This window comes from Lepidochelys kempii, chromosome 7, assembly GCF_965140285.1.
Source record: "Lepidochelys kempii isolate rLepKem1 chromosome 7, rLepKem1.hap1, whole genome shotgun sequence".
NCBI lineage: Eukaryota > Metazoa > Chordata > Testudines > Cheloniidae > Lepidochelys > Lepidochelys kempii.
The window spans coordinates 102,348,530-102,361,099 of NC_136386.1; the positions used below are offsets into that span (position 1 = coordinate 102,348,530).

At 36.6% G+C, this 12,570-nt stretch overlaps 1 protein-coding gene across 2 annotated transcripts in view; it reads right to left on the reverse strand.

Annotated features, from left to right (window-relative positions):
- The window catches only part of DOCK1 (dedicator of cytokinesis 1), a 551,011-nt gene that overhangs the window by 80,202 nt on the left and 458,239 nt on the right, over window positions 1-12,570 (reverse strand). For both annotated transcript variants that reach the window (XM_073354059.2, XM_073354058.2), the window contains exon 38: window positions 5,875-5,994. In XM_073354059.2, coding sequence (XP_073210160.1) covers window positions 5,875-5,994 — 120 coding nt within the window. The remainder of the gene's footprint in view (window positions 1-5,874; window positions 5,995-12,570) is intronic.

The following is a 12,570-nucleotide window of genomic DNA, read 5'->3' on the forward strand; positions in this document are numbered from 1 at the left end:
CCAATCTACCTTCAGTAACTATAAGTGTTGCTTCAGTATAAATGCATGGTGTCATTTAAGATAAACTAATTTGGCCAGATCCTCAGCTAGTGTAAACTGGCACAGCTCCTTTGACTGTGGTGCTACTTCTGTCAGTTCCTGGGATAAAACTCTCTAGGACTGGAAACAAGTCATTCTCAGTGGAGGGTCTTTGCCTGGAGAATTTGCTCTTTCTCTGGCAGCTCACTAGAGCTAGAGTCTGGTGGCCTTTTGGGCGCAGAGATAGGCCTATTTAATTAACCAGGCTTTTGGAAAAATAATTACATAGCAATTATGAAGTGATCACTGACAGATGGATGTCCCTATTAAGACCAGACAGTAGCAGTATATTTGATGTTAGAGAATACTCTTAATTATAAATGCTTGATCTTAGGGATTTGATGAACCTAGATGCGACTATGATGGGCAACTTATACAAAATAAATACAAATATGAAAAATCTCAGTTGGGGCCCGCAGAAGCAACTTTAATCCAAATCATATTAATAATACACTTTGATTAATAAATTATTGTTTCCAGCATGGAGAGCTTACACATGAATCCCAAAATTCAATATGATATAGACTATAACAGAGACTCTCCTTTATATCTGCAGTCAAACAACCTCAGCCTTCTTCCATTCTGCTGAAGAAACAATTCATGTAACTAAAATTGTACCTGAATGGGGAGTGGGGGGGTGGATCTCAGACACAACCTCATTTTCTGATTTGAAATGCTAAAACTACCTTTAATAGCATCCTTAACTCCCCCTTCCATCAGTCCCCACTGGAGAGGTGTTAATGGGCCACTTTACCTTGAATGGTCCCTTAAAATGTTAACTACTTATAATAAACAACTTTTTCCACCTTGTACATTTCCCAGACTTGAACAAGAGCTCTGTATAAGTTTGAAAGCTTGTCTCTAAATCTAACAGAAGTTGGTCCAATAAAAGATATTACCTCACCCACCTTGTCTCTCTAATCATTTTTTGTAATACTAAAAATAAGTTTTGCTTAGTTTTCTTGTTAAAACTGCAACTGTGAGACAAAATTCTTTTAACTTCCTTCCTGTGTCTTCACTGGTATCGTTCTGCGGAAGTAATTTGACCAAAAGAAAAGGACTTACTGGTGGTCATTGGGACCTTCCTACAACTTCCATGATACCCCTACATGCTCAACTTTGACCCAATGAGGAAATTCAATAGTCATATAGTGAGGGAGTAAGAAGAGGTTTTTACCACATGAATCAATGTGTGTTGCTGAGTGCCCTTAATTCCAGTGGTTTTAGATATCCATCTTCAAGTAAAGTGTGCACCTCTCACTGCAACCTCTCAAAAAAATTCCCTTGTTAATGTATATTGGGTGAGGGCAGTATGGCTGTGGCAAAGGATTCTGTTAACTGAAATCTATAAATATTCTTGAAGGTCAGTAATGCCCAATCTGCTGCCTCACAGACTTCTTGCTTTGGAACTTTTCCCAGCTTTGCCTAGGACATGGCAAGTCTTTTAGAGAAATGAACTGTAATGGGAAAGGGAGCTAGTATATAGTACTTGTTTGATGAATGATTCCTTAATGCAGGAAACAATTGATCTGGATAGCGTACAAGTGAGAATGGGTTCTGATTTTATAGGGAAAATGCCTCTCTTCTGCTGAAAGAATGAGAAAAAAAGTGTCCTCCTGAATTCAGTTGTGTGGGATACACAGGACTCTGACTGCATCCTTTTATGGGAAAGCCTTTGAGAATCTGAAAGGATATTCTTTTTATCGAATATCCTATAATTAAATTAATTTTAAAGTTCACGTGAAATAGTCACAGCCTGAAAAGAGCTATGGGTCTAGTTTCATATGCTTTAAAAAGGTTTCATCTGCTTATGCTGAATCAATCTTTGTAAAATTGCAATTTAGCAAATTACGTAAAGGACATTTTATTATATTATTGTAAAGAAACATTTAACGCATGCTATTTCAATAGAGTACACAGGAATATGCTCTATTCAGTGATTAGAGATTATCTGCAGCTCCTTTTACTCAACAGAAAGTTAATATGGCTCTCCTATGAATGATTATCTTGAACACTACATATCTCTGTCTACCCAAACTATCTTTGTGCAGTTTTGGATTGCTGACTGCCCTTCTGATGTCTCCTCCCAGATTTTCCTTCAACTATGACAACCTCAAAAGAGTGAAAACTGAACTTCTCAACTTTCCTGCAAAAGCTTTCTGCTCTCTTTTTCTTCTCCATAACCTTAGACTATTCCAGGTTCTCAAATACTGTTGCTTCCTCCTCTTCATCACCTCTAAAATCCTTCTGTCTTGCAACTTCCTCCTGTCTGGCCTCCATGCATCTCATTTCATTCCATACCCCAGTTTCATCAAAAAGCTACTCCTAAAATTAATGTCCTCCTCCAGCTGCTTTGACCATTTAAATCTCCTGTTTGAATTTGTTCAATGGTTTCTCTTACCTTTTGCATCATGTTTAATTCTTTGTAACACATCATATTATTTAACCCCTCCCTAATGTATATAGTTCCTCTCACTTCTTCTTGCTGGCCTCCCCACATGCCTTTGTCAACACAAACCTGCTTCCTGAGCACCCTTGAAACAGGGTGGCAGAATTCTCCTGTTGCCCACCCTGGGAGCAGTTGTTGGAACCTGACAAGGACCTGAAGGTTATTTACTGCTGACTGAAGCAGACATAGCTCACTAGATACTACACTATATGTAAGTAATAGCCTTTTGGCAGAGGAATATAGGGGCCTGGGACAGACAGGTAGTAAGGGAAGTAATCTAGTCTTGAAGAAATGAAAAATAATGGGGATGAGGCAGTGAAAGGTGGATGTATCGATCTAGTCATCGTTCACAGTAACCACATCTTTCCCTATTGCTTATGGTATGAAGAATATAAAATGTTTAGTGGGACGGACAGCAGTTGTATCCCTCATTTTCTTGAATATACTTTCATAGGCTAAAATTCATACAAGGCCTAGGCACCACTTAATTCCTATTTAAAGCCTTAAGTGCAACTTAAGCAGTGTACAGGCCTTGCACTGGCCCTCTGCACAGGTATACATTTCATAGAGAAAGGCTATCAAGTGAGATGAAACAAACATTTGAGCTTTTCGCCATCACAAGATATTTAGTGTAAAATAGCACTTATGCTTTAATTATTGTGCATCCAGCAAAAGCGTGACTTTTAAATCAATCAGCAACGGGAATTTATTTATTTATTTATTGCTCACTTCTGAGGCCAACATTTTTAATTTAATAGTTGGGAAAAATATTTATTGGTTTGTATACCACAGTGTCCAGCTCTAACCTTAAAACATGTTAAAGAAGTTGTACATTTTACTAAAAAGGAATAGGAACCCGGTATTCCACAGCTTCTGTGAACAACAGCTGGAGAGACCACATAAATTGGGTTATACTATATTATTTTTACTAGTGCCTCTAGCCTGTTTCTTGGCCTCAGTGGTTCTTTAACATTGACTAACATCAACTTCTCCACATGGACGACATTTTTCTTTTATTACCGCCATTCTATTTTCTACTCTCATCACGCTACACAGCAGCCTACATTCCCAGGAAAGTCCTTGGATTAAGGGCTTTATGGAAAATGTTAAGACCTTAAGCCAAACATTGTAATTCCAGACAATTTGGGGCAGTTACAGTGGATCGGTTAGACTGACATGATAAAACTGAACACAAGGCCATTTAGGGGGAAAACTAAAAGATGATAGCAAAAAATACGAAACAGACGAAGGGTAATTATCTAGGAGAGGAAGAAAATGATATGAAGGCTCCTAGGAAACCTGGAGGAAATTGCATTTTACTTTGGAAAGGACAGAGATTAGAAGAGTAATGGGAAGGTTAAGAAAAAACAGCTTAGAAAGAAGAGACAGGGAGCAAAATACTATAATTATTTTGGAAAAATGGTAAGCATGCTAAAGAATAAAGGAGAACATCAACCAGTCAGAAAAAAGAAAATGTTTGCAAGACAGAAGGTCAAATACAAGAAAAAGGCAAATGTATTGGGGAATTTAAAAACTAAATTCCGAAATGTTAATATCTCTGAATTTTTCTGGTCTTGGATCCTAACTCTGAAGGTCTAAAAGCAGTACATTCTCTACTGCGGGGTAGCTTTGGCTTTGGAATTTGCCTTACCCATTAGTCCAAGATTGCATGAGTTTATTAACCTCATGGCACACTGATATTGTTCAACTATCCAAAAATAAGTGAAAGGGGCAAAATACAGGCTGTTCATCAGTTCTTAAACAAGCGGACATTTACTTCCCTCTCTCTCGGCTGAACTATACAACAGATAGTACAATATGTTCAAATTATGTGGGGTTATTCAATCCAACCGTGTTCTCTCAAGCTTTAGATGCCTGCCTGTGTAATGCCGCACAGGATGAACGTTTGTAAACAGCAGGTATTTTTGCCTGCTGTTCATAAACAGCTCATTAGTTCTAAAAGTAGCAGAAATGGGCAAGTACAACTTTAAAGTAGCTTGGCTGTTTCACATGCAGCTGAGGAGAAAGGACATTATTGATTTAATTTAAAATTAAAATCCAGTGGCCTGATTTTCAGAAGTACGGCTCCCATTGAGTCTAGAGGAATTGCAGGTGTTCAGTTACTGAGGAAATTAGGCCACTGAAAACAAAAAAGTGTAATTTATTTAGGAACAAGGGTGAAACTATAACATGCAACAACAACAAAAAAAAGCATTCAACCTGCTGCCCCCAAAAATTTATACTGCAAAGAAAATTAAAATATATTTTTGGTCATGCTTTGTAGTAAGGTTTAATTTATTAATGGTTGATAGAGGGTTAATAATATTTAATAGAGGTTACAGGTATGTTACATACATGACTAACATACGTTATCAATGGTTATAAGCACACCTGGAGGCTTATATAACAATCTAAAAGATTAATCTTTTATTAGAATATATATTATCATTTATTAACTATTTATAAAGATAACATTAATATAAAGTGACCATATTTGGCTTTTGCAGTGCATAGAATATTATGGAGTTTCATCCAAACCAATATGAAGCCATTAAAAACATGCTTGCATAATGCTGAGCTGGCAGAACATCAATTCATTCCTGTAAAAACTGACAATTATTTTTTGCCCCGTTTCTGTACAATAAACTGTGACAACATAGACATATGTACCTGGAACATTCTGATGATGAGTCTGCCATCTCTACCATACATCCTTTTAAACATTTTGTGCCAGATAGGCCCAACGAATGGTGTGTCACCAACTGTATCTCCCCTCTCCTTCCCCCTCCCCAACTTAGACAAACTGACAGACACACACAAAAAAACGAACCAATGTCAAAGCCATCCATATTCATCCAGAGTAAAGTAGCAATTCCAATGAAATATTCCCTTCTGACCTCTTCCCTCCCTACCTCTTTAAGATACCAACCTGAGATTCATTCATTCTTCTAGATAATTAATTTGATTGTTACAAAGGGGGAAAAAAACAAAGATAGCTAACAGACTGCATTAACTACAATTGCCAATGAACCCTCTCAAAATAAGATGCTTCACTTCCCCCCCCGCCCCCCAGCATTTACAGTTATTTACCCTTTTCCTATTTATACTTAACACAGCATTTATAAAAGTACCATTGATTTTTTTTAAAGTATTATTATCTGTAAGTGCTAGCTGGCAGATTGTTTACATAAAACATTCCAAATTACAATTTATAACAAGTTTAAAGCTCCTTGAAGGTCACTTGATGCAAGTTTACTATTTGGCATTCATTTAGCAAGAAAGAGAGAGAGCGAGTATAAGAGAGAAGAGCAGTGCAACATGCTTTTTTTTTCTTTTTCTTTTTTTACCTTGCCCTTGTCAAAGTAATGGATAATTTCTTGATACAGCTGATCTTTAAGTTGTCCTTGAGTAGTTGCTTGGTATCCATCTCGCTGAGTAAGATGTGCTGCACATGCCTCTTCTGACCACTAAACCAGACATGAAGAGTGAAAAAATGGAAGGCAATAAAAGATGATGTAACATATCAATGACATTGGGCTAATGCAAACATTCAATCTTGGTTTATTTTTAAAAGTGTCATCAGGGCTGGCCCGATATCTAAAAGATTTTACAGCACCTATGATACTGTATTTTGATTTCCAGGGCAGTGGAGTTACTTACCTGAAATATAGTAATTATGGAATGGCCCAACTTGATTATCATACACATTGTAAGGAGGGTGATCACTTTAGATAAGCTATTACCAGCAGGAGAGTGGGGTGGGGGGACAGAAAACCTTTTGTAGTGGTAAACACCCATTTTTTCATGGTTTGTATGTATAAGAACATCTTCTGTATTTTCCACAGTACGCATCCGATGAAGTGAGCTGTAGCTCACGAAAGCTTATGCTCAAATAAATTGATTAGTCTCTAAGGTGCCACAAGTACTCCTTTTCTTTTTGAGAATGGTTTATATATCTCAGCATCAGCTAAGGGACAGGTCTTTGAGGAGGTTTCCTTTTCTCCTTGATAGAAGGCATTAGAGTGACCTGGCAGTCTTGATCAACACAGCTGGCTGGATAAATAGCCATTATTAGTAGGTTTACACTGAGAGAAAGCCTACAAAACTGGGTTATGTCAATATGAGTGGACAGAACTGTATATATAGAAGGTAAAGAGGTAAAATTCTTGGAGAAAAATGACTGGAGAAAAAGGAAAAATAGCAAACAAAAATATAGAGGCTGCCTGAAATTGGGGGGGAGAAGGGGAGGGAGGGCCTTGCTTTTTATAACTTTGTAAACAATTTGACTCCATGACTATCTTCATTAAGGTTAATAGGGTCTTTCCCCCCAATTGCTGTCTCAATGAACAAGGGATAGTCTCACACTTTGATACTGCCATGCCTAGGCATGATACTTCCATAGAACAAAAAAACAGTGCCAACTATCAGAGATATGATGATAACCCTGCATCACCCACAACCTGAAATGTCCTGTTACAAACAGGTTTCAGAGTAGCAGCCGTGTTAGTCTGTATCCGCAAAAAGAAAAGGAGTACTAGTGGCACCTTAGACACTAACACATTTATTTGAGCATGAGCTTTCGTGAGCTAAAGCTCACTTGCATCCAATGAAGTGAGCTGTAGCTCACGAAAGCTTATGCTCAAATAAATGCGTTAGTCTCTAAGGTGCCACAAGTACTCCTTTTCTTTTTACTGTTACAAACACGGTCTTTTAAAATATGTAATTTATATACATGTGTGTTTTCAATAAGAACATTAAGGGTAGAGTCTTTTATCTAAAATAGCCATCTGGAAAATGGTGAGGTGAAGGGGTAAAGTGAGACTTCAAGTAGATTAGAAAAATAAAATTCAAAGAACTGCTCATTGTTTCCTACAGAATGTAAAATTATTCTTTCCTTGTCCCCAAAAGTAAAAGGTACAACTTTGGGATGAAAAGCAGTCCCTGCAAAAACAGCAATTCATAGATTAATTCACAGAGTTTAAAGCCAGAAGGGACTATCAGGTCATCTATTCAGACCTCCTGCATATTATGAAATTTCACCCAGTTACTCCTGCACTGAGCTTAATAACTTGTGTTTGACTAAAGCATATGTTTTAGAAAGAAATCCAGTCTTGATTGGAAAGAATCAACAGATGGAGAATCCATGACTTCCCTTGATAATTTGTTCCAGTGGTTAATCACCCTCACTGTTAAAACTGTGTGCTTTATTTCGAATATGAATTTGTCTGGATTCAGTTTCCAGCCGTTGGTTCTTGTTATGCCTTCCTCCGCTAGATTAAAGAGCTCTTTGATACCCAGTATTTTCTCCCCTGGAAGGTACTTATGCACTGCAATCAAGTCACCTCTCAATCTTCTTTTTGATAAATAAACAGATTTAGCTATTTAAGTGTGTCACTGCTTCTAGATTTATAGCTTTGCATTTGACTTTATTAAAACACATTTTGTCTGACTGGGCCCTGATTACCAAGCGATCCAGACCACTCTGTATGACAATCTGTTTGTCTGGGCTAGAACGATTTTAGTATATACTCAATAGAATGAGTTTAATCAGAAACAAGTTGCATCTGGAAGGAAGAACAAATGTGCTTCCAAAGACCCAGTGATGATGTCAATTTTCAAGTCTCCACTGCTGAGCTACCAGTCACATTTCTATAAGTAGCCACTTTTTTGTATGCAAAAGCCATATTGCTAAACTACAAAAATTCCACAGGAGTCTAAAATACAATTACATTTTTCTACACACAAAGAGCTACTGTGTACTATTAGCTTGAACAACTTAATTTAAACCAAATGAAAACAAGAAAGAACATCTCCGAGAGAGAGAGAGAGAGAGAGAGAGTGTGTGTGTGTGTGTATGTCTCCCCGTCCAGCTGACCTATATATGGAGTGTAGTAATTCTAAGAACTAAATAGCTGCTCTCTCTGCACAGTGGCATAGTTCTTACAAATTTAAAGGTGGGATTTTCTAAAGCACTCAGGGCTGACCTAAGTCTCATCCCATTAAAACCGATTTGTGTTTTACCATTGACTTCAATCTGATGACATTTATTCCAGTGCTGAGTGCCATTGAAAATCCCATCCTCAAGGTCCTGTGGAAAAGAACCTGAGGCTTTGAAGTTTAAAGTTACATGCTCCACAGTAATGAAGAGACACCACATGAACTGAAAAACCAGTAAATAAACTTTAGAAATGTTGACATAATCTAACCATTCACTGAAGGACTTAGAAGAAAACATTTCTCAGGGCAGGTTATCCCATAATGCCTATTGAAGGGTTTCTTGCACCTTCTTCTGAAGTATCTGGTCTTGACTACTATTAGAGACAAGCTATCAAACTAAATGGACCACTGGTCTCATCAAGTATTTTCCAATGGAAAGTAAAGAGATGGTATGCTCTTTAGGATGTGAAAATCACAACAGATCTGATTTATTTGTAAGCCAAAGCAAATGCTACTTTTATTTTTGCCATTTTCTACTGTCTTACATTGTAAGTAAAAAATTGATTATATGATGGATATTTCATTTCCATTAATTAACAACAGTAAATTAAAATACTCATCTGGTATCTGAAAATATTTTATAAAGGAGAATAAAAATATACTCCAAAGTGTAGTTAATGGAAATAGTTTAAACTCTATATTGGGGCCACATAAAAACATATTGATTAAAAAATTGCAAAATCTAATGAGTAAAAGACAGTGAAATTATCTTGCACTCTGAACTCCATCATCTTCCTGGAAGATGCAGCACCTCAGTAGAGGGAAATGTTTTATCTGGTCTATCAGACTTGGTTGTGGAACATATGATCAAGCATGTTATGACAATCGAGACGTCATTTAATAACTCCAGTAAGAAAATATTATCCAGACTGTCAATCCATTTAATTTCCCTAATGGGAATAACGGAAATCTTTGTGTCCACAAAATCAGCTAGTTATTCATTCAAATTTGTAATCAAAACCCTCTGGAAAATTCAGTATGACTGAAGGTGTCAGAGTCATCTTCTCAAACCTTTATCTTCATAAGTTATGTCTCTGTGTAGTAGATTTCATTATAAAAGCAATAACTTATAAAAGCACTTTAGCAATAGCTTTATCCTTTAAGTGCCAGTTGAATATCATTGACATTTTCATTTTTCTATAATCACCAATCGAGTTTAAAGTAAAGTTGAGTTTATACCTTTGAAAATGTCTTCACACAATTCCACAAAAAAGTGCTCTGAACCACATTCAACCTTACAACTACAATTTTGGCACAATGTATTCATAATCCTGAGAGAAAAATAAGAAGGCACCCAGGGTAGCCTTTAGTCAACACTTTCAATTATATCTTTCTAAATGTAAGTTTATTTATTCTTTATTCCAAACATATTTATCTGAGTTCCCCAGATTAAAACTACTAAAACTACTTTGCTGCACATTACCAGCTAAAAATCCTTACGAAATTAGTTGTGGTTAGAAGGGCTGATTTCTTTCTTATGAAGGACCACCCTATCTTTCATATATCCTCTAACTTAGTATGTCCCAAACTTGGGATGCTGCTTGTTCAGGGAAAGCCCCTGGCGAGCCCGTCTGCAGGTTCGGCCGATCATGGCTCCCACTGGTTGCAGTTCGCTGCTCCAGGCCAATGGGGGCTGTGGTAAGTGGCGCGGGGCCGAGGGACGTACTGGCCGCCGCTTCCCGCAGCCCCCATTGGCCGGGCACAGCGAACCGCAGCCAGTGGGAGCCGTGATCGGCCGAACCTGCGGATGCAACAGGTAAACAAACCGGCCGGGCCCGCTAGGGGCTTTCCCTGAACAAGCTGCGTCCCAAGTTTGGGAAACATTGCTCTAACTGATAGGTTTTTGTCCTTTGGCAAATAGCTGTTGATGTGGGGATTTTTTTAGTGCTTTTTACTACTGGATACTGCACTACAAAATACAAAAATTGTAAAAGCTTTTAGTTTGTACGTCTGTTAAAGCTCTAGGTACAAATACTGAGCTACATATTGTTTATATCTCTACACATACATATTTACATAAATGCACACACTTTAAATTGATGAATTATTTTGAATTATTGCTAACACAACAATGAAATATTATAGTGACAAATTACAAGAATGAAACTACTTTGTACTCACAGTTGTCTGCTTGAGAGTGCAATTTGGATTTTACATATGAAGTGCACACACAAATTTTGCACGCAAAACTTAAGCCTTAACGTTGCAAAATGTGACCTTCTATTACTTTGACTATCAGTCAATTCTTTATGGAATTCAGGGTTATCATTCTAGTTCTCACAGAAACTGTGATTTCAATATACATACCTATTTTACCATAAACATTGTTTTCCATCAGTTACCTTTTCAGAATCCTCATTCTAAAAAAAATCTTCAGGGCTGGACAAAATATTTTGCATGAAAACTTTTTTCATTGTAGACAAATGACCTTTGTTCAAAACTGAAACTTTTCATGAAAAACGGTCAAAATTATTGACATTTTCAATTTTTTGCAAAAACTTTCATAATATTTTTATTATAATTTTCACCAAATTTTTATTGAAATGCTTATCAAAATTGTTATGGGAAAATTTAGTTGACCAATAACTGTCTTTTCTTAGAGTTTTCAATAAACAAAGTGTTATGAAAATGAACGCAGTACATATTTTCATAAAAATATCATGGAAGATTTCACAGAAAATGGATAATTTCAAACTCTGCTAAACAGAAATAACAAAGAATTTCAACATTTTTCACCAAATCATTTCCCTATTTTTACATGCGTTAATTATCAGAATAAAATTAAAGTTTATAGAAGAACGTGCTTCCTAGTACATGCGCTGCATGAACATCGGTTCACTTATGCAGCTCTCACACACTGAAGACCAAATTTTGCTCTCCATACACATATGAAATTCTCACTACAGTCTATGGGAAGAATGATCAAAAGAGTAAAGATCTTGACACACTGAAGTATATGCACTATCCAAACTCAAGCCCCAAATTTAATTCTTTCTGCTACCTTTCCATGTCTCATTCTTTGAGCTCCCCTCCAGTGACATAGGACCAAACCCTGCAAAGACTTATGCCCATGCTCAATTTTATGATTTGTGGGTAGCCCCAACAACTTCATATGCACAAAGTTAAGTACAAATGTAAGTTTTTGCACAATCAGGGCCATAAAGAGAAAAGCAAAGGGCGTGAAGTTTAGATTTCTACTTCTCGCCCTCTCTCTTTTAAAGCTAAAAATAAAAACTCATTGTCACTCCTTAACATGGGTGGAGTAATAAAATAAAAATGTGATTTCAAAATGGCACGCTTACTGCTCAAGTGCAACTGGAATCTTCTAGATGACACTTCAGGGAATAAGGGAAACTGTTAATATATGCAGCAATATTTATGATGTAATGACATAATTAAGCCACTCATTTTAGATAATATGTATAAAGTAAAGCTTTTAAGTGACATTACATTATAGCTTTATTACACTGTCAGTCAAAGCTATAAAAAGTTAGGTATTATTACCTGGTAATATTAAAATTCTGCATGTTTTATAATTAATTTAATTTATACTACTGGTCTATTTATTGACCTATTTCAGACACTCCTTAAAGTACATTGATATCGTTATATTAATTTAGATGCATTCGGTACATCATACCATTGAATTATCATAGACACTCCTTTAAAAAGATATTATCTTGGAAGGAGGACTACTGTTAATTTTTCCCCCATGTCCTGAAGCAAAGGACTAAGTTTAAGATCCTGCATAACAGTGCATGAGCTTCCACTAGGCTCATGGGCTGACCCATTTATTACTTTAGCAGTTTTCTATGGAAAGCTGATTTGCAAGAACAACTGCTGAGATTCTTCCAAAGGTTACTAGCATTCCTATGCATTTTACCTGTTTGTTAGCTTTTTTATTGATAATTTATGCTATTTACTCTTGATTTTATTGCACTTTTACTGCTGCTATTTTAGATCACCATCAGTAAGTCATATTGCTCTTCTATGAGACAGAGAACATGGATTCAATTTTCGTTCTCTAGGCTATGTATTAAGTTTAC